At 40.3% G+C, this 23,640-nt stretch overlaps 1 protein-coding gene across 2 annotated transcripts in view; it reads right to left on the minus strand.

The window, feature by feature from the left end:
* F13A1 (coagulation factor XIII A chain) overlaps positions 1 to 23,640 on the minus strand; it is a 60,417-nt gene that overhangs the window by 14,027 nt on the left and 22,750 nt on the right. For both annotated transcript variants that reach the window (XM_050323142.1, XM_050323151.1), the window contains exons 5-10: positions 20,560 to 20,678; positions 14,820 to 14,927; positions 12,136 to 12,310; positions 7,955 to 8,093; positions 1,585 to 1,688; positions 693 to 781 (exon numbers count right to left, since the gene is read on the minus strand). In XM_050323142.1, the coding sequence (XP_050179099.1) occupies positions 693 to 781; positions 1,585 to 1,688; positions 7,955 to 8,093; positions 12,136 to 12,310; positions 14,820 to 14,927; positions 20,560 to 20,678 (734 nt within the window). The remainder of the gene's footprint in view (positions 1 to 692; positions 782 to 1,584; positions 1,689 to 7,954; positions 8,094 to 12,135; positions 12,311 to 14,819; positions 14,928 to 20,559; positions 20,679 to 23,640) is intronic.

The following is a 23,640-nucleotide window of genomic DNA, read 5'->3' on the forward strand; positions in this document are numbered from 1 at the left end:
CACATTTTACTATCCACAGCAGAGAGTGTAAATTTGAGTAGGCTAGAGAGATATAAGTCAATTTTGGGGAGCATGATTACACATTTCTTGCATGAAAAAGCTTTAGAAATAAAGAGGGGAGTGCTTAATACGTAAAATAACTTTATTCTATTCTGTCCTAAGCTATACACAATGCAATTAGAAAGAAGCTTGTCCTGCAGCTACTGCAATTCTAGGCACACCACTTCTGGTGAGGCAAGAGGTCAAAACTCCAGACTAGGCCCTCTAGCTCCTTACTGAGATATTTCTCTCTCAGATCTGTGAGTCAAACCACCCATGTGAGCTCTCCATTACCCACAGCAGCCAAAAGGAATGTGGTGAACAAAGATAAGCAGCTAGAGCTAGTAATCCATTTGCCAGCATAGCTGAATCTCAGAAGCAAAAATGACCATAGTCTGCAGTTCCACTTGTGCCAGAGTAGCTTTTTCTGCCTATTACATTAGTGAGCAGAAATCAGAGAAACCTCTGTCATTCATTAAAGCCATATCACACCTACTGGTCTGCACATCAAAATATAATGATGAGATTGTTCTGTGACATGAAGTATACATGAAGTAACTTTTCAATCCATAAATGGCGGTGAAGCCCTATCTTCTATCTCCCTTTGGTCTCACTGATATCACTCATTACAATAAAAATGTTCATGTATATACCTCAGCATAGACAAAAGGAGCATCAAATTGGAAGCAAACATGACCGTGTTTAATGGCTTGAACTGAGGCTGGACCACACCTGTACATACCTATGGGGAGAAGAGAGATAATATCAGATACTAAATTAATTAAAAACATGTCAAAATGCTATATTTTCTGAAAGAAAAGGAATTCTTGGGGTTTGGCTTACTCTTTTAATGGTTTACAGGAACTCTGACCAAGAAACAAGAAGCTTTATTTCTGTTATAAGCCCTCTAGACAGCACAGACTCAAGTCTGGAACAACCTGAGGGTTCAGTACGTTTAATGGCACCATAAAATCCACTGTAAGTCTCAAGTGCTTGAAACACACTTATAGCTGATTTTGGTTAAAGCAGATAATTTTGGGAGGACTCAGTTACACCATAGGCTGAGAAAGATCTCACTGCAAATTTGCGAAGCATGCATTTTAAGGGCTGGAAAATTAAGGACTGGGAAGAAATTGCAGTGACTTTTCACTTCTTTTTTGCTGCCTACTCTCTGCTCAGGAAGTTTAGCTAGGGTTGCATAAAATGAAGGAGAACTTATTTGATCAGGGTCTTGTATAGATGTTCTAAAATTTTAGAAGCCATCTTTGGCAACAGGATTACATCTCTTCTGTAGCAAGCAGGGCCTTTCTCATGCAGGATTTTGTGCCCATGCACCAGGACCAGGGTTAGAATATGGACAGATTTATTTTAGAGCTCAAAACAAATCAGTAGAAGGCTCTGAGCACAGGTGACTGTGGTTAATCTGGTTCAAGATGTTGTCACTGGCCATATGGTGCCACTGGCTCAGCTATCATCAGCTCATTGTCTGCCACAAAGAACCCAAACATAAGAAAGTGAGCTAAGGAGGGCTTCAAGCAATATTACCATCACTGGTTTCTTGAGGTGTCCCATCAACAACCTGCCATCCTCCAAAACCAACTGGAAGATCAGGTCTGGTCATCCAAGCTTCATTCCAGCAATGATAATTCCTTAGTCAAGAGATGGGACCAAAACATTAAATTCTTGGAAAGAAGCATACTGACCAAAACAAACCTGTGTATTTATGCCCTGCCATTTCTTCAATAACAAAGTTTGCCAATTCAAGTATAAAAGAGTTGACTCTTGTAAGAGAATAGGTTTTTAGGTCTAAGAGATTGTTACCTACTGGTAAAAATCTGAAATTCACAATCCTTCATTGTAGTTTCTTGACTGCAAGTTGAAGAAGCTTTTTTGATTCTTCTAATGTGTTCTGAATGTAAATGTCTCAGGAAATATGCCAGTGCTTGGAGACTGTTGTGGTAGATGTAGAGCTACACACACCAGAATCCCTTTCCAGCCAGACACCTCCACTTCAATCTGCCTGCAAACTTTGAATCTTCAAGCCAGTGAAGCATAGTTTGCTTTATAATTATTAAGACTGAAGCTTGGGTGGCTCTTCTGAAGACATTTCAGGATCAACTCCATGACATGCAGTGTGCAGTTTTCACGGCTCAAAACAAACATGCTTAGCTGTTCCGTGTTGCTTGAGAAAAAGACCATGCATAGTCTTTCTAAGGCTATTCTCACTGCGTATTCCTTATAAGGTTTTCCCAGTGTGTCTTGACAATGAGAGGGCATTGTCCTAAAACACACAGCTTTTCCTAAAACCTACTTAGAACCACTGTGGGCCAAATCTTGCTTTTAGGGCCCAGAACAGTATGCTGAAAGGTGAAATTCTGAGAGTAGTTCATCTAGATGCTCAGGCTTGAAATGCTCTCACTTGGCTGGGTGCTCAGGAAAAAAAAAAAAGCACCACAGAACCATCACAGTCTACCCAGGATGCTTCAAAGACGAGCAGAAAAGAAAGACAGATTTTGTAACTTTCTGCAATGACACTGGTGCTCAAGGGAGAACATAAGCAAGAAGAACAGATAATCTAGGAAAAGGGTCTTGCAGGAAAGCCAGGAAAGGTTTTGAATTTTATTACTGCAAAAAAATAAAAGAAGGAAGGAATAGAGAAAGAGGCAATTTTGCTTGCAAATTATATATATCCTACAGCAGTTCTGAATAAAATTACATCTGTATAGCTGCTGATATAGCCCCTAGTACACGCAATGATATTAGCAACCAAAATGGGGATTGTTAAACTCTGACCATGTCATTAATAATAGGTGAAAACCAGCCATAGAGCAGAGTGAGAAGGATCTGAGGCTTGTCTAACAAGACATTTCAAAGTGGAAATGAAAGCTTGGATCAGGGTAAAACTTGTCAGTTAGGAGAGTTAATGAAGCAGCACTACAGAAAAAGGAATTATTCAAGGAAAATGACACACACGCAGAGAATTTTTGATGCTACTGAGAGTACACAATGCTGAATCATGCTCACAGAGCTTTGCTGAGGGCTACCAGAGGATGGGATGGCACTTCATGGCAGGTGAATATTTGAATACTGCTATGCCAACATGTGAGAAAGCCATTCTCCACCCTGAAGCCTTTACTGGTTCACTTTGATTCAAAGTCAAATGTGTCTTTGGCTTTGTGTTCTGCAAAAGAAGAACCTGAAGAGCAAAAGGGAAGGATGAAAGCAAGGGGTTGGGTTTAGCAGCATGGAAAATGGCAGATCTACTTTAATTCTGCATTTAAGCAATGCAGCTTTTTCTGTATTTTTTTCTATATTCATCTTAGGGACAGGACCTTTCTTTCTGGTTTCTGTTGGTGTAGTGTTGGACACAACAGGATGGGAATTTCTTTAGGTCTGCTGCCATGCAAATAACAAATAAACTTTAGGATATTGAATGTGAATGGACAGAAAGACATTGCTTGTAGAACAGCAAACATTAAGGAGAGAAGGGGTGAGGGGAACATTTGCCTCTCCAAAATGTAGCACTTCTTTTTTAGAAGGGAGCATAGCTGAAGAGGTGGCTCCACAACCATAATTTGTTAAACTGATTCTATAATTCTTGTATTCTACAGCAAGCTTGAGACATTAAGGAAAGCAAGAATGGCAATACAGATCAATGTAGTGACCATTAAATATTTACAGAGATAATTACGAATAGACTAAACAAAGCAATGGGGAAATTAATAAAAGATGACCAGGTGGGTTTTATGCCTGGAAGACAGTTCAAGAAGGGCAGTTCGTACTGTTTATGGGACAGGCACATGCTGGAAACAGCTGCTGTCCTTTTATTAGCTATCAGGTTCAGGCATTGAGGTCAAGAGGGGCACTGATAACACTGTTGGGAAATTAGAGCAAAGGGATCTGGAAGTGAATGGGAAAGTAGAGGTCTCAGAAAGGCTTTCTCCACAGGCCTGGGTATGGGTGAATCCCCATGGTGTGGGGTGACATCAAACGAGTTTCTGTTGAGGTACTGATGTCGATCTGCTTGGACCTCAAGGTAGGAGCGAGTCTTGATTCCAATCCAAGAGAAATATTCTATAAGTGTCTTTATATCATCATTAAGAAAGACAAGGAGAACAAAGTAAGGGGACAGAGACAGCACTGATGGGCCCAAATCCGGCCAGCTTTATAAAAATAATTTTTGCAAAGTCTGTGTAATTTTGTATATGTGTTTTGTTGGTGGTGTTGTTGTTTCCTATCCTGAGGGAGAAGATGATCTTTAATAAAAATAAATAAATGTCAAATAACATTCAGAGGGAGCCCCACACTGAGATTGATTGAACTAAAAATTCTGTCTCCAAATATCCCTGAAGTCTGAGAGTATTTAAAACCTGAAGATAGATCAGCTTCAGCAGTACAAGGCTGGAGTACAAGTACAATAGAAATGATATATTAATAGAGAAAAAGAGCTTTGCTTCCAGTTTTCAGGAGATTATAAATAAAATTGAGAAATGCATTTAAAAAAAACATTATAAACACCTTGAGCTTGTCCTCTTAAAAAAAAAAAAGAAATAAAATAGACATTAAAAATAAAATCAAGGTTAAGACACAAGCCGATAAAAGTCAGCATGTGGGCTACCATGGAGTGTTACAGAGTAATGAAAAGAAAGGACACAGAGGAGAAATGAAAAGAGGTATATATATTAAGTCATGCCCAAAGGGTTATGTGCACCATGTACTAATAAATGCGCCAGGTGGATAAAAGGATGAACAAGGTGGTTCAAAAAGTGTTCAAGCCAAAGAAAAGCAAATGTGGGATTAGAGGATGAAATGCTAGTGTAAAGGTGCGTATGGATTTCAGTGGAGCTAGGATGATTGTGGATGATCTGACCCTGTCCCAAAAGAATGGAAAAAACCAGGATGGAATTAAGAAGCCTTGGGAAACAACTGGGAAAAAGAGGTGAAAGGAAGCAAAAGGAAATTTCAAAAGTGGGTGAGAGGTGTTACATAGACCAGGTTAGGAGAAGGAAAGAAAAAGAGATGAGACAGTGAAAACTCTGAAGCATAGCAATGATCCATTACTGGGTGTGTATGGACTGAGCAGTGAGGCAGCCAGTCACTAGGTCTTGTTTTTATAGGCAGAGGAGGTGTCAGAAGACTGTTCCTTTACAGCTCTCTGAGCCACAGGAGGACCAGTCCCATGACGTGTACTGAGGTCCTGCTGTCTCATAGACTAGATGTAAAGGATCCTAACAGGAGGAAACGAGGCAAATAGCAGGACCACAGCTCTGGATTTCAGGAGAATAGGCTAAGACCTGTTTAAAGTCTTGCTTAGAAGACTCCCATGGGAGGCAGTTCTGGGCAGAAGATGGATCCAGGAGAGCTGGTTGTTTTTCAAGGGTCACCTCATCCAAGCTTAGGAATCATCCATCCATGTGTACAGGAAATCAACCAAAAGTGGCACAAGCTCACAAAGTGTTCCCAGTTAAACTCAAACATTTTTAAAAAAGGTGTTAAGAAAGAGGGGGAAGCAGGGACAAGTGACCAGAAGAAATACAGTCACTGTCTGAGCATGCAGGGACAGGTTTAGGAAAGCCAAAACACAGATCAAACTGATTATGTCAAGGAACGTGAACAGCAGTAAGACAAGTACATCAGTATCCAAAGGAAGACCAGAGAAAATGCGGGGCTGTTGCTGCTGAACAGGGCTGGTGACTTGGTGACAAAGGATTAAGAGAAGACCAAAGTATTCAATGTCTTCTTTACCTTGGTTTTTACTGCCAAGATTTGTCTTCAGCAGTTGCAGCCCCTACAACCAGTGTGAAAGTTTGGAGCAACGAAAACTTACCATCTGTAGATGAGTAACAAGTTAGAACTAGCTAAATGCACTGGATACACGCAAGTCCAATGCATCTGGTGGAATGGACCCAAAAATGCTGAGGGACCAGACCAGTGTCACTGTAAGACAACTCATATCTATCTTTGAAAGATCATTGCAATTGGAGGAGGCTCCTGAGGACTGGAAGGAAACAAATATCACTCCATTCTTCAAGGAAGGGAAGAAGGAGTATCCAGTGAGCTACAGACTTGTGAGCCTCACCTTGAGCCCTGGCAAGGTTATAGAGCAAGTTCTGCAAACATTTCCAAACATATTAAGGACTAGGTGATTGGCAGTAGTCAGCATGGATTTACAAGCAGCCAGCTGTGCCTGACAAATCTGATAACCTTCACCGATGAAATGAATGACTGAAAGGACAAGAGGAGAAGAGTGCAGGAGACTGGTCCTATTGACTTTAGCACCATCTCCTAGAACATCCTCATAGACCAACCATTGAACTATAGACTAGACAAGTGGACAGTAAGATATATAGAAAACTGGCTGAACTGCTGGGATCAGAAGGCTGTGATTAGTGGTGTACCCCAGAGGTTGACACAGGGTCCAATACTATTTATCAGCTTCATTAATGACTTGGATTACGAGACCCACTGCACCCTCAGCAAGTTTGCTGATATAGAAAACTGGAAGGAATAGCTGATACAACAGAGACAGCACACAAGGAGAAGCTAAGGCAGCTGGGACTGTTCAGTCTGAAGATGGGAAGGCTCAATAGGACCTTATCCATGTGTATAAATGCTAGGTTAGGGAGTTGAGGGAAAGAAGACAGAGTCAGACTCTTCTCAGTAGCCCAGTGACAGGACAAGAAGCAACAGGCACATATTGAAACACAGAGAATTCTGTCTGAAGATCAGAAAACATTTTATTGCTGTGAGAATGGTTGAGCCCTGGCATGAGTTTCCCAGAGAAGTTGTGGAGTATCCATCCTTGGAGATACTCAAAGCCCAACTGGATATGGCCCTGAGCAACCAGCTCTAGGTAACCTTGCCATGAGAAGGAGCATTGGATGACTTTCATGGGTCTCTTCCAGTCTCAACTACTCTATGATGCTGTGATACAAGCTTCAGATGTAAATGAACCTAATTGTTTTCCTTAGATTTCCTCTTGATTATGGAAATCACATAAAAGAGGTTACAACAACAGGTTCAGTCATTTCCTCCACCACATAATGGGTTTATTACAGTTCTAATATGAAGACTTCCATAGATTAAGTTATTAATGAAACATGCTGATGAGCAGCTGTGCTAATGATTGAAGATATCATTGACACAAATCAAGTATATTAACACTGAATAGGACGATTATCTCCTGAATATAGGAATATAGAGGTCATATTCACTGTTCCACTCTGAGGAGGAGGGGCTTGAAGGCCAATAACCCACACAGAGCATATAATCAATAAATGCTACACCTCTCCTGTCAGACAACAGACAGTAAGAATTTGAAGAGCCAGTTAGAGGACTGCCTTTTCCAAAAGAATGTGTAAACTCTATTTATTGGTCTTAGGGAGTTTTCTTCTTATAAATCTGGTGATAGAATTTCAATATCTTGTGTGATGCCTTGACTTGTTTCACTTTTTCAGCTGAACTGGATTTTGGAAGGTACCTATGCAACAATGACTGCATGTGACAATGTAAAACCAGTCTATAAATGTGGAAACTGAGAACAGCCAAAACAAGAGGGATGTTTTTCCATATAGATTGAGGTACACCTTTGAGCCTGGCTCCAGAGGGATGGAAGTGCCCATCGTACCCCTTTCCATTTTCAGAAACAGCTTGGCCCTAAGGAGCACCAGCCCATTCCAGCCCTCCTCCCGTGTGCTTAAATGGACACTGTATCATAACAGTACTAGCAGGATCCCCTAGGGTTTGTTTACTCAACAAGCACTTCATATTAGTCAGCCTACTAACAATCCATTCATTCTCTTTCACATAAGCTAGCAGAGATGCACAGAGAAATAAATAAAACATAGGCATTGCTATCATGTTTTTTACTACTCATATCACTGACACATTAAAGGCATTTTCCAGGAAGACTCACCAGACAGAGTCTTTTGTAAGTCTGGTGTCCACTTTTCCTTCATCATCCAGAAAGAAGTCCAACCGTAAATTGGCATTGTTATCATGGGCAGAAGAGTAGTTGGTGATGAGTCTTGCAGGTATCCCCAAACATCTCAGGACTGTGGCAAAAACAAAAGTGTGATGAGGAGGACAAATATGAAGACTGTGTTCATGGATGACAGGATGAGAGGACAGAAACTATTAATAACTAGAATAAAATGGGAAAACTTGGTCAAAACAACCCAAATAATTCCTCCTATCTGTCTTTATATGGTACTTGGTAAATATTTTATTTGGTCCTGAAATGATGAGCATCTGGGGTATGTAGTGGTACAATGGTTATAACCTAAGCAGCTAATTACCAATAGTTTTAAAGCAGCCTTCTATAGCAACCACAATTCAGCCTTTCAGGGCAAATCTGGTGCAATGGGTCAACTACAAGACCAAATGCAGTACAAAGAAAAACAAGTCTGAACTTGTAAGAAATGTAAAATATATTAGGTCTCTTAGTATGAGTAACTCAGGAGAACCATGAGATTATGCTAAAAAGAAAATTAATAGAAAGTATCTCCTTTTGGTCGATTTGGAGTTTTCCAGTGTTACATCTGCTGTCAGGAGGGATCAGGAGAACACAAAGAATAAAGTAGAAAATTATTGCTAGCAGTGGTAAAAAGCTGCATTATTTGCAACTGAAATGTCAGAGTTTGAGAGTCCGAATAAAATGCATTACATAATCTGTATTGAATACTAAGTAATAGTATTTGAGAGTCAATAGTCCCTTCCTACAAAAGACCTTAAAAGGAGGACCAAAAAAAAAGCCCCTAGCCTTAAATTTCAGACCATCACAATGTAATGCTGGTGACTCTTCTCGCCATTTGACAAGTGGTAGATTTGGGAAATGTGATAATGCTAGAGCAATATCTGTAGTCTGCAGGAGTGCATCAGTAGATTTCTGTGTCTGTGTGCACCCTGGCTGATAAATAGGCATGGAGCACAGTCCTGAGAGGGAAGAAGGGTTGCAGGGTGACACATCATCTCAACTTCTCCAGATGACATATTTTGTTTCTCAGCCAAAAAAAGTTCCTTTTTTTTCCAAGTTAGGAGCCAACATGGTTCTGCAGAAAACAGAAGGTGTTTGTTGTTGTGTTTTCCCCCATCTTCTTTTTTTTCTTTTTTTCTTTTTTTTTTTTAATGGGAAAGATTTTTATTGAAAATCCTATTTAAAAATAGTTCCAATGCGGCAATGTTGAACAGCTCTTCCTGCTACTGCTGGGTTTTGTATATTCATTAGTGTCACTACTGTGACTCTCAATAAAGCATAACACTGCACATTCGTTTCAAGTTCCTGGATGACAAATTACCTGGATGCATCCAATACCATATGTACCTATTGATTAAACTTAATTCAAGTGCCCTCCAAGGCTTCCAGCGCATGAGCCATCAGGGCTCATTGCAAATAATTTGTCTGACAATTTCAAGATTAATGACCATTTCTCGAATGTTTTAGCATTTTTAACGGATGAATATCCAGAGTGTACATTATAGTAACCTTGGAAAGCTGGACTGGTCACAATGATAAAATATTGGCAGCTGAGAGAGACTCAAAATCATCTCAAAACAACACTGTTAGCTGTACGTGACTGTTCGGACGTTTGCTGTCCTCTCTGTAGTGATCAGCAGCTGGATATATCAGTGGCTATCATCAGATCAACCACCAGACAAAACATTTCCATTTCATAACGCTCAACAAACTTTGTACTTCGGCAATCCTTGCAGCTGTACAAAGTGCCAGGTCTCTGACTTGACTAACTTAGTCAGCAAACCAAGTCTAGTTTTGCCCCAGATAAATACGCCTCTCCGTTTAACACAGCAGGCTCCGGGCCTCTGCTGCATCGCCCCAGTTTCACAGTGGCCTGCAGGCAAAATATTGCGTAGTGGTGATTCAGGGCCAGTGCAGGGGGAAGGTGGGAGAACTGGTGTGTGTGTGTCTGTCTGTGATCTAGAGAAATCCAGATAAGGCAACAGGCAGAGAAGACAAAGTAGGCCATGGAAGCCACTGTGAGGAATTCCTCCATAGGGAACACTTGCATGAGCCTTTTTGAACCCATTTGAACCAGAGTACTGCATCCAACTCTGAGGTCCCCAACATAAGAAGGACATGGACTTGGTGAAGTAAGTCCAGAGCAGGGCCATGAAGATGATCAGAGGGCTGGAGTACCTATCCTATGAAGACAAGACTGAGAGAGTTGGGTTGTTCTACCTGGAGAAGAGAAGGCTCTGGGGAGACCTTATAGCACCTAAAGGGGGCCTGCAAGAGAGCTGGAGAGGAACTTTTTACAAGATCATGTAGTGATAGGACAAGGGGGAATGGCTTTAAACTGAGATAGGTTGGGTTTAGATTGCATATTAGAATGAAACTCTTCACTGTGAGAGTGGTGAGGCACTGGAACAGGTTGCCCAGGGAAGTTGTGGATGCCTCATCCCTGAAAGTGTTCAAGCCCAGGATGGATGGGGCTTTGAGCAACCTGATCTAGTGGAAGGTGTCCCTGTTAACAGCAGGGGAGTTGGAACTAGATGATCTTTAAGGTGCCTTCCAACCCAGACCATTCTATGATTCTATGAGAAGCAGAGAAATCTGAAACTCCATCCCCCACTGCAGCTGTGAGAAGCGTGTGCCAGCAGAAGGCTAGGTGGTCAGAATACAGCTTTATTTCTGAGGTCCTTACTCTTTTGAACAGCTTTTGAACTACTTCAGGTAACCAGAATGAGTTATGAAAGTCTGTTATCCAGACAGGAGGAAAATTATGTACAAAATGAAACACATACAGAACAGGCAAAAATAAAGTGAAAACACAGAGATGCCCAAAGCTGCCTGGGGGTGAAGAACCACTCTTTCAACTTATCATTCATTATTCAATTTTCATATTTCCTGTGGAAGATGGGTGATTAATAGCCTTCATTTTTTATGAAAGTATAATGTGAAGAGAAGTATAATGCAATTCCTTGAGAAAGCAACATGTGACAGTATTAAGGTATATGAAAAAGGGAAAGGTTTCACTGTGAAATTTTCTGTAATTTCCTTTTCACATCTTAAAGGCAAGGACCAAATCTTGGACCTTCAGCTGTGGCTGAAAAGTACTTGATGCCAAGTGGGCTCCAAGCTTGAAGAAACACACATTGTGTGTCCCTGCAACACGCTGATCTGGTCTTCCCCACAGTCTGATGCTTAAATGCATACATTGTAAGTGCTTCTCAGGAAGATCATCTCAACTTAAGACAATTTTAGTCCCTGTTAAGCTTCTTCTGTTGGCCAGTGCTATAGGCATAGGAATGGCTTAACTGGCTCTATACTGACATATACTTGACATAAGCATTGCTTTTAATGTCTGGTCCCTATTATCTATATAAAGCACATTTGATACACTCTGAGAGTCTTTCTTGACTGCTAATACGCTGCAGTGTGTCCCTGTGTATTAGCAGATGATGTCGTTAGAAAGCACTAGATAGTAACTAATCCGATGCTGCTTTCCTAACTGGGTTTTATGACCTGCAACACTATGCAGTAACACTAGAACTCTAGTTTGACCAACTGTGTTTAGACATAACCTCGTAGTGCTAGACAATTCATAAACTAGGCCAGCATTTTCTTCATTCTCCTAGTTCACAAACTCTGTAGAAAATGTTAACAGTGCTCAGTAGACAGGTGCAGGGACAGCTCACCTCAATTTTTATAGGAACAATCCTCAGTAGGTGAGATTTGGCCTTTCTGCTGCAGAAACATGATCGCACATCCCATATTGGATAGTAATTTAATGATTTAGGTCCAGATGACAAGCACCCTGTTCATTTAAGATTTCCTGACACAAATGTGGACCATGCCAAAAGACTTAACTTCCTCTCTCACAAACCCTCGTGAGCCACTGAACACATTTTACTGAAGCCAGAAATAGTTAACAGAAGTCTGTGTGGAAGAGCAGCTGAACTGAAGTACACACCAAAGTTTTATTTGAAGACCATCTATTTTAGCCATGTATTTTTAAGCCTCTGTACTATTTACTCCTGAACAACACAGAGCCAGGAAATATTTTAGTTCATTTTACCTAAGAACTCTGTTAAGCAAGAATTGCATGGCAGCTTGGAGGTTTTCTCACTGATACCTACATGTGTTGAAGACACCAGCAAAGACCCAGCACTGGCCGTATCTCACAGGTTGCTTAGAACTGTAATACTCCAAGAGAATGTCCACACTTCCTGTCCAGGCTGAAGGTGCAACACCATAATCATATGAATTGTTCCAGGATCCAGCAATCACACCATTATCGTCCCTGGAGTTGATCTAAAGTCAAAGAAAACGAGCGTTAAGGATGTCAAAGACTGAATAATAAAAAGCTCCTTAACTCAGCAGACAGATAAGATGGGAGAGACTGAACGTAGCCAGTTTATGCTAGAAGTAAGATAATAACATTTCATTATGAAGGTAGGGGATAAATAAAACATTCTAGCTAAAGACCATGGATTCTCCATCACTGAACAATTTTGAATGAAGGTCAGACATTTAAAAAGTGCTGAAATTAAATCACCACACTGAGTATCATGTTACCTGTTTAGTAAGTTTTATTAACCTTAAACATGCTTACTGATGTATTTTAAATAAATGCAATCAGTTTTACACTGATAAGCAAGCCTCAGAAATATTAAGCTGTATTCTTTCCTAACATCATTTGGTTTTCTGTCCATATCAGTCCAGATTTTAATAAAATCATTCCTGATTTACAGCAGATTGAGAGGAAAAGCAGTTTACTGTTATTTTTACAGTAGAAACTAATTTTTTTTTGGTTCAGCACACACGAAAACAAGAAGGAATTTGCTGTGTAAGTTTTCCTCCGGTAAGATTATACAAAGCAGAGAGTTTTGCTGACTAATGGCTATACTGATAGGCATTAACGAGCAATACATCTCCTAGCTGCAATTTGAACCAAACCAGTTGAGGCTGTGCAAAAAGCTCATTCGCTCTGTACCTTTTAATTATGCAAATGCAGAACAGCTACACACTAGCCAAATAAATCACAATTCTCATTTGAAAGCTTTTGGCTGCATTAACTACTATTTTATAATTAGAAAATCGACTTCCTATGAACTCTAAGACTGAATAAAGATAAGTATTCAGAGTCATAACCAAAGGATTAAGAGGTTGTGCCCATCTCACTGGTGTGGGAAACATGCCAAGAAAAGTAGTCTTGAAGGACAGGGCAACATGTTGATCCTCTGGCTCTCCTCTGGCTGTAAAGGATGGAGGAAGAGAAGGACTCTACCTGCTTTGCAACACCAGGAAGCCTCAGAAGGAATCCAGCATGGTAGAATGTCCTCAGACTAGCTCAGCTCTACCACATTTCAACTTGAGCAAGAATGAGGGTAAGGAACACAGGCTGAACTTCAGCAACTCTTGACAGCTTCTTACTCAAGTCCAGATTCCAGATGACCAAACTGCCTACCCAGCTATGGCCTAATTCTGGAGTATAGACCTAAAGTACATAGACTCCTGGACTTCCAATAGTGAACTTCTCTACCTCTCTAAAATGACTGAGTGGCTCAAACTTAAGTAATATCCAAGCCCTCTTTGGGTTTCTAAATTCTGTGCTATTCTGTCCTGAGTGCCTCCACGGTCCCTACATGAGGGACCTTTTACATCTACTAGCCCAGAGATGAGGGAACCGCATTCAATTCTTACCTCTATCCGGAGGTCTGAAACCATATTTCTAGTGTCTGGGGTGAAATAACTAACTAAAATGTTAAAAGAGAAAGAGAAGTGGAGGTGTTCTCAATACTTCTTGATGAAGCTATTGTATTTAACGTGATGCTATGCAAGATCGAGAGGTTGGAGATTCCCCCTTCAATGTCATCTAAGACAAAGAGCTCATTTTCTTTAAGCCTGAGCAAATGCTATAACAAATGAGTTAAAGGATCATCTATCTCCAGCAACCATGTTTTGTGGACAGTCTATTTTAGTAGCTGGCTTGAGAGAACATCTAATTAACTAGGTCAATGACTAGAGTATTATTCTGGGAAGCAGAAAGCATCAGTTTCAACCTCGAATAAGACAAAGGAGAGGACTCAGCCTTTTGTCTTCCACATTCTGGATGAGCCTAGCATCCTGAGTATTAGGGATAAGACTGTTCTTGCACCCACAGCATGATTTCTGATGCCTAGCAACTGGAAAGAATGGAGGTTTGGAAAGTCTTCTGTCTTCTCCTTGATTATTTCAGGTACTTCTGTTATGAATGTGGCATGTTTTGTGGACCCCATGTTTAAGAGGACAGTTCTCACTGTTTTCTTCTGGGGCCAAAGTAGCACACATATATGTTTGTTCTCAGTCTGATTAGGTCACTTGGGGCTTAAATCAGACACAGCAACACCCACCCCTGCAGTGTTGAAAGACCCCATTGAGGTTAGCACTGGAGTCCACATAAAGCCTCACAGTTACCCATTCAAAATTCCAGCCATCAGGCCATCTTATTTTCCATAGCAGAAATAGCTTTCTCGGTTATATCAGCTACTGGAAAATGAGCACAGTGTCACAAGAAATACTTACGCCTGGAGTGCAAGGTCTAAAAGTGGCTTTCCCACACTGAGGCACCATTCTCAGGGAAAGGCGATGCACCAACATAAGTTGCTTCAACTTTAGTGGAGCAAAATAAAATGCCAGACCCAGGAATGGACAATGGCCAGAATGGACAACTGATCTGCTGTACGTTGGAGTGAGCACATCAGGGCATGAGGGCCAGTTAAATCAGACTGGCTTTGATTTATGAGTCACTTCTGACACATATTATGCATCTATTACATACCACTGCGGAGGCAACACGGCAGATTTTGATTGGGTTTCCACGCCCAGAGAGCTCCAGTTCTGCCTTATCCATCAGGAACAGGCAAGCATCCAGAATGTTTTCTTCAAACTAGATAAAAGAAAATAAAATGAGAAACAGAGGTAAAATTCTGGAAAGCACAGGCAAGGCTATTTTCCCCTGTTGTTGTAATAGCTAATCAGCTTCAAAATTAGCTTATCAGGTCAAAGTTCTGTGTTTAACAATAGAAGTTTTCTTCTGGAATAATTGCCCATGTGTAGAAAAAAAAAAAAAAAAGGTCAGAGGCTTTAAGTGAAGTGTAATTTTCAATTCAATCTCAGTCCAGTTTCCAGAAGGTTGAAATGACAACACAGCCTTTCTGACAGGACATAAAATTTTAAGTGCTAACAAGTATATAATAGGAGGATATTATAATAATAACTACAAGAAGCTAGTCTACTTGTGAAGGACTTCAAGTCCTTCACAGATTCCAGACCTGTTAATTTCAGGACTTCTCACTCAGCCAGTGCATTGCTGAGAAGTTGAACAATAAGTGATTTGCCAGTGTTAATTGGAAGACATTTACATTTTAAAGTTATTTTTTTTAAATCTGTTTAAAATTGACAAGGCAAAATCTGATTATATAGATTAATCCTGATCTACAAAACTTTGACGTCAAAAGCACCAAGTGACCTAAAGTAGTCTTCTTCAAAAATAGAGTGAAAAGGTACAGGTTTTTTTTCAATCCAGCATGAACAAGCACAAGAATGAATTGAGGGCAGAGGTGCCTAAATAGACCAGAAACCATTTGTCACAGGACTTGCCCTGCATTGTATTTCATTTTCCTTGGGAGAAACTGCATAGCCAAGGAAAATACCTCTGTCCCCTGGTAAATGGTAGGATACAAGGAAATGCATATTAATAAAACAACTATCTTCTAGGTACACAGACTTATATTAACATTCAAGGCTGTGACAGGAACTTTATGGAGCTTGTCCTCTTGCCATGTTAGATTTTATGTTCTATGCTTGCATCCTGAAAGATATGATTCATACTAATACGATTTTTGCTCTCACAATACTACTAGAGCTGGACAGATTTTGTAACTGTCTCCAGCCTGGCTTAGGGCTCCTTGGCAGATGAAACCGATCTGAGTTTTGCCTCCTGAAAAAAGTGAGCAAGAGACCAGACCAAGCTGCTACTTTAGCAGCCTGGGGAAAGGCAGAGGAGAACGAAGAGCGAGGTCAGACAGCTGAAAAGGAAGCTCCAAGGAATAAAGGCTGCCGCTGATACTGCAGGGAAGATGAGAGGGACAGTGGTGACATTCCAGGCAGTAGCTGAACTCTGGCATAAGCCAAGAAAGAGAAAGCACCATCGTGTTTCGCCACCTTCAGCCATTTCCTGGCCAAAGGAAGTCCTTTTCTTTGCCTCTGCCTTGAGCCTACCTGGGTCATATTGCTCAAGGTACCACTGCTGTATGGATCATTTTCAGCAAATGTCCCCCAAGGCAGCACATTATCTCATCATCACCCACACTGGCGCTGAAGGCATTCTTTCTCTGAAGCAGGCATTCACTAGTGACTATAAAGTCTAAGCAAAACTGAATTCATGGTATTTGGGAATAGGGGAAGAGGGATTAGTGTTTCTCAGAGATCTACTCCTAATCATTACTGGGAAACTGAATAATTGCATGGTAGACTTTCCAGTCCACTCCACTGATGTGATGTAAATAATCTTGGTTGAATGGCCATGCTTTGGAGACCCTCCTTCCCAAGGGAACAACAGATAATGTAAACTCTGGACCCTCATAACCATTTTTCCTGCTTCAAGCTCACTTTTCTTCAGGTCTGGCCCAATGATTTATCACTTTTACCAGGATCAAAATCTACTTTCTGCAATTCAAGTCATCAGACCTGAGTTAAATCAATAAGAAGTTTACTCTGCAAATTAAACCTTTCTCATGTACAGTTTATGAGACACTGTCAACCTTGCCAGCATATACAGAAAGAATAAAGAGGAAATAAATTGCTATCAGGGTTGCTGCCTTCCACCTTAGCATTTATAAAACATCATGAATACTTGTGAAATAACTGGATTAACAGAAGAAAGAGGACAAGCTGCAAAGTCTAGCTGCCTTTTACACTGTTGCAGTAGCTTAGGATGCAGAGTAGCCTTAACACTAAAGCCAGTTTTGCCCTTTTTGACTATTCAGGGATTTAAAAACATTAAATCAAACTAAATCAGTTTCCTGCTCTCACTCTTAGCATGAAAGTGCTATCTAGAGGGGAGTGGAATAGAAACATAGGAGTTGTAAGGCTGAACACCTCTGAAATGACAGAGGAACCAGAGCAGCAGCAGGAAGACAAGACAGGGGAGTGAAGTTGGGCCACACAAGCTGAAACGAAAATAAATCAATGTCAGAACCAAAGAACTTTGGCAGAGCCACTTGGGAAAGACTGCAGATGAACAACAAGGCATAAGAAAACACACAAGCAAAGGGATTCTGTCTTCACATAGAAGTGCCTTGTGTTACAGAGCAATACACTTAGTCGTGCTGGCCTACTTCATGCTAATCTAATATATGACTTTCCATTGAAATCAAAGTAAGAGGGGCTGTATCACCTTCTGCACTAGTTGATTTAGGGCTGTGTTTCTCCCAGTCAGTTGCAGGCAGATGTGATCTCATGTTGCCTGTGGTCTGACCTGGACAAATGCATCTGCCATAGAATTACATTGGCACAGTGGGTTTCAAAGCTAAAGCAGATCAATGTGTGAACATGAGAGAAGGCACAACATAAACAGAACTCTATGCCCACCTGCTTTATGTTATTCTTTGCACAAAAAAAATATATATATATAAATCAACATTAAAGGATCAGTACGGCAATCCAACTTCTGAAGTTTTTCAGCTAGAGAATTCCGATATGTCTACATTTCTTCCAAAGCCATATTTCCCCTGAATCCTCTGTGGAATTTTCTGAGTGACTGGTTATTTACAGTTTCTTAGAAGGGATCACAATCATGTTACAAGGAACACCTCCATGCTCATTCATTACAGCCATATTTCAACTGTTCTGTTGTTTTTTCTTCCTCAGTCCATTTTTCTTCCCTTTCTTCCTTTCGTGTTGATGCTGCTCATTGCAGAAAGCAGCTGTGAGAATCATCTCCCACTAGTAACCCAGTTTTGAACTGTATGTTCCTTTTTAATTTACAAGCTGAGTTAAAGCTTCCAGCTGTCATTGTTCAAAGCAATTTTTTAGTCTAAGACCATTACCATGCACAAGTCTATCTGTATTTTTATATATGACCATATACCTTTCACCTTAATGTAGTCTTATGCATTTTACTTACATGTAAAGGGATATATATCACAAATATAAAAAGCATATTTGTATGATATATCCATAATACAGACCTTGCTGCTAGTACTTTTACTCACTCCCAGCAATGCTCTTATTCTTAACATCTAGGATTGCAAAAAATGAGGGAGATACATGGTTTTAATGGCTGGAAATCTGCAGGGTAAGATTGGGAATATCGTGATATTCATTTCACTGAAAGTAAGGTGACCAGAAGAATGTTTCTCAGTTGCTTTGCAGATTGATGTCTGTTAGACCCATACAAAATGATCTAATTGAAGCTCTTGGCTTGGGCTTGCTGAGATGCATCTGCCACACTCAGCCTTCACATGGGCGAGCAATAGCAAAAGGTGCACCACAGCACAGGGTGGAAATCAGGTCCTCTAATTTCAGCCAACACAGGAATGAAAGTACATGACAAAGGACTATGGAACAGCCCTAACCTCCCAGACAGAGGAACAGCCCTAACCTCCTAGCAAAACCAAATAAATAATGCAGTTTCTCAAGAGAGGTCAGTCTTTGTGTCAGAAAGGTGCCAGATTTGCAGAATATAAGCACCTTGGGCCAAGCCACCATAGGCCATAAATTTAGCATCTTAGGACATAAATCCAGTATCCAGTTTAAGCAACACTTTCCTCCTCCAGCCACTCATTCCCCTCTCTCCCACTCCCTTACGTCTTTCAAGGAGTGATTCCTAAATCCAGGGGAAGAGAGAGATCAAGAAATAACCTGGGGAAAAAAAAATCAATCAGATGCTTATTCAGTCAGATCAGCTCTCCAGTCTGAGTCACTGCACTGTTGCACAAGTGCTTGCAGGGGGAAGGAAGGGCCAGGAGGGGGCATTTTTGGTCAACTTAAATGCATGCCCAGCTTTGGCCTCAGGATCTGGTTCCACGTGTCTTACAACAGAGGCACCATCAGTTTATGGAACTTCTTCCCCACTCCTTATTTAAGGGTTGTTTTTATCTCAGTCAGGAAGACAAACTCTGCAAACAACAGCACTGACACAGCTAAAGGAATGGTGCAAAGGCAGGAACTCCCTAGGGCTGTGCTGCCGCAGGAAAAAAAGATGAAATTGTACCCTTAAATAAGGAAACAAGAGAGATGTGAGTTCAAAGAGCTCTCCAGGGCAAGCATACTGGCAATCCATCCAGCTCAAGCTTTGAGACTGTATTTAGCTGAGGGAAAGAAAGTAAAGGGTAAGGCCCCTTGTGCAAAGCTGTGCTAAGAAGGTGCCACAAAAACTCAATGGATCCATCACGACAGTGTTAAGGAATATTAAGGTCTTAATATTTAAATACTTTCTTAATTGTGCTGTTGGGAAAATCCAGGAAGTGAGATGAGCAGAGTTTACCATGATTAATATCTGTCCACTGGAGCCCCTCTGAGTGACAGTTAGGGTTATCTTTGCTCTCATTTTGATTCTGCTTGGTAATGCCTTTTTCCCATTCTCACACAATAACTTCATTCTTTCATCCCATAGGGATTTTCAGGCTGGTTAGTTCTTACAAGAAAGTTGAGGTAAAATAGGTAAGTCTGAGACAAGGAATAGTTGTTTCTGAACTAAAAGAGGGATGATTTAAATTAGATATCAGGAAACAAGTTCTAACAACGAGGGTGGTAAAATGCTGGAACAAGTTGCCCAGAGAAGCTGTGGTTGCCACATCACTGGAAATGTTCCAGGACTCTGAGCACCTGATCCAGTGAAAGGTGTCCCTGCCCATGGCAGCACAGTGGAATTAGACGACCTTTAAAATCCTCTCTGACTCAAATTGTTCTATGATTCTATGCTATTGAAGGCACACCAATACCCCATACTAGCCTAGTAGGGGATGTTTCCCCCAGACTGAAAGAGGCCATTGCACACTGATGTTGTCAAGTCCAGGTAGCAAAGGGAGAGGTTCCTAGTTTGTCATAGGAATCCTGTAACTAACTGACCTTTCCACCAAACTGCTAAAACTAAAATGAAAAGTAAAAAACAATACAACCTATTGTTGCAAAATAAATTAAAAAAAAAAAAAAGCCAAACCCAAACAACTCTACTTTTCACAAATCTATTTGATCCTGAAGCAGCAATAATGCAGCAGCAGAAATACTGCTGCACTGTGGAAACCTCAGCTAATGATTATAACTTTCAACAGGCAGCCTCTTAGTATCTGAAATAAGCCCCTAAAACAAGGTCTTTAAATATCAGCAATAATAATATTGTTTTTCTGGATTAGACATATGCCCACTTCATACAATTTTAAAATTATAACCCTTATCTTTCTGAAGTAGAGACCAATAATGCACTCCAGAGCCCACAGTCTCAACCACTGTCTGGTGTCAATTAAACTCACTTGTTGTCTTACTGGGAGCAGCCAGAGAAGGTCTAAATAGCTTACCTGACCGTAACTCCAGCTTCTTGATTTTATATCTTCGACGTTTCCATGGAAAACAATACCAACATCATTCAGGACATATTCTTCCCTTTCTTTCTCATCATCCAGATACACGGCATCCTCTGCATCAGTTTACCAAAAATAAATGTTAGCACAGGTCCTTAATTTTCACATAGGACAGATAAAACATCTTAGCATATAATACAGTCATCTTTGACAAAAAGTACCCCTGCTCCATCAAACAAAACATTAGTTGCTTCAAGAGAGTAAAAATAAGGAGGTAGCGACCCTAGTTAGCAATATGATACACAACTTAAAAGTATGCAAGATGAAAAAATGCTGACAACTCTTGTCTGTTTTCTAAGGATCTGTAAAGCATGGTTACAATGTCACATCTTATCAAGAATTTTGATTACTGTGTACAACTAATTTAAGAGTTGGAGCACCATGACGCAATTCTGCATCCGTACAAACAGATCAAAGAACAATTTCAAACCTATTAATGTTAATGGAAAACAGCTCAAGTCAAGAGTTCTAAAGAAAAATCTGTAGTGCACTAAAAAAAGAGGGAAAAAAGTTTTTATATCATATTAACAGAAGGGTTTGGTTGCTTTTTCTGTACATTAGTTATTGACTGCAGTATCTCTCCCCCTCGTATCTTAACTGACCAGCTAATATGAGGAGAAATTCAAGTGTTCAAATGAAAACTGGAAGCAATTGGAAGAGATCTTTATCAACACATATACAAGGGTATATTCTAGATTGGACTTCTATCAAAAATCAAGAGAATATGTATGGACCTTCAACCTGCAAACATGATTCAAATACATAAATAACTTATTATTAGCATTCATAATGAACCCTGAATGATGTGAAACTATTCAGACATTCACAGGTAAGTATCAGGCAGGTCATGATTCTGTGATGCTAGAATATTTGAAGGTTTCTTTCCTGTGCCAATGCTTGTATTTTGAGACTAAGAGATACAGCTTAACATTTAATAGCATGGGAATTAATTAATTTGAGGAAATCAGTAATGTGGTACCAGATAGCAAATTAAAGGGAAGCAATAACCTCTGACAGTTTGATATGAGCAAGAACAAAACTAACACTCACCACTACCATAGAAGATTTCTTCAGCATCCGACTACAAATTACTAGAGGATCATTTAACTTTTAAAAACCTATTGATTTGTTGTATTTTGTTGAAATGCAAATCAGATTTGTGCTTCCTTTTAAACATCATTCTCAAAAGTATCTTCATTTACCCATAAAACTGCTATTTGACTGAAAATAAGCTAAAATCTAAGCCCTCCAAAAAAATCAATGGCAAAACTCACGTTGACTTCAGCTAGGTGAAGGGCTTTGCCAATCTACACATCTGACCCTGCTGGAAGTTTTGTTTTCTCTGAAGGTATATTTATATTTCTATTTCTATGTTTATACATACATAAGGAAGTATGCATAGATATGTAACATAAAGATCTCTACACTGATGGGCAAAGAATGATAGAAAAGCAGGTATTAAATACAAGAAGCTTTTAGGGCATTTAAGGAGATCACAGCTTGCTAGATGCTTTTGACAATTGGTGTACAGGCTCTGACTGACTCCGAGCAAGCAGAGGAATGGCCAGTTTTCTGGAGCTTTACCTGAGGCAGGCGATCTGAGACCCACTCTTATATTTGGCAGGGTAGTGATATTCACCTCGTTTCTAAAGGCTAGGCCATTAAGAAGTTTCTTTATGGCTTTGTCACTACCCGTGACCCAGTCAATCTGCACCCAGGTACCCAGTGGATGATCAAGGGTATATTATATTCAGAGTCTATGAGGTGAAAGAGAGTGTTAAAACTTGACAGCTGCAGTCATTTATGCAAGCCTGGCCTTTTTTGTGGTCCAACAAGTTCTGCATAACATCCCACTAAAAAATATTGCAGGTGTTATAGATCATGTAGGCTCTGTTTCACTAGGCTGGATCTGCCTGATTTGTTCATTGAATGATTATTTGCATTCTCTCAGTGAGTTTTGGATTTTATTAAAACTTTTCCATACAAATAGCACAGAGAATGCATTTAAAGAATGGGATCTCACACCTTCTTCTGTGCAGTTACACATTCAGTGGAGTGTGTGCATATGCCTTCTTGACAGCTGTTGTTTTCTTTAGGGGATTAAAAATATCAACATTGATTTCGTTGGTATCAATTGAGATGCTTATGTTATTTTGAGACTGCATGATCTTTGCTAAATCAGATGAAAATTGATTAACTTCTCTGTCGATTATTTTAAATATTTGTGTTTTTGATAAGGTAAAAAGGTCTTCTGTGTTTCACAGAGATGCCAGCTGCTTTGATTTTTGACAGCTTTCACTACCCTTGAGACTGTTTAGAAGAAAATATGAGGCATTTGTGACTACTTTGATGCTAAGCATGCTCTACATAGTACAACTCCTAATTATTTTGTGCAAGAGGAGGCTCACATCTGACAAACAGAAGAATTCCACGGAAAAGTGCTAGGTCTGTTTGTTATTCTTCTTTATCAGTTTAAGAGGTTTTTTACTCACTTCTTTTATCCTGGGAATTTACTAAGACACTAGCAATGCTACAAAGAAGCAAATTAGCTTCTATGCTTCTCTATTTGAACTCAGGTAAGGTGAAAATACACTTCACATGAAGACAGCACTGCACATGAGGAATCCTACTGAACGCTGGCTCCCTGTAAAAGAGATGAGGAGTGCAGAGCAATCCTTTCAATTTGGGAAAGTGAATGAACATGAGAGGATTCTACCCAGTATGGGGGGACACCAATCCCAGCACGGTAACCCTCTGGAGTTGGAAAAGCCATTTCTTCATGCAGGCAGTGACAGCTGAGCACAGCAGCACCAGCAGACGGGTAGAGGTGGAAGCAGCAGCCTTGCCCTGAGCTCCCAGTCTCCCTCCAACATGCTTCCGCAGGAATCCAGGAACGTAAGGCTGGGCCTCATTGGAAATACAAAACTGCCAGGGATCACGCTGGGAAGAGGACAGTGCTGTGGCAAACCCAGAGCTGCAAGAGCCAAATATAGTTATCTACAAAAACCACTCTACCCA

The sequence above is a fragment of the Myiozetetes cayanensis genome, unplaced genomic scaffold (assembly GCF_022539395.1).
Source record: "Myiozetetes cayanensis isolate MyiCay16 unplaced genomic scaffold, myiCay2020 scf1, whole genome shotgun sequence".
Lineage (NCBI taxonomy): Eukaryota > Metazoa > Chordata > Aves > Passeriformes > Tyrannidae > Myiozetetes > Myiozetetes cayanensis.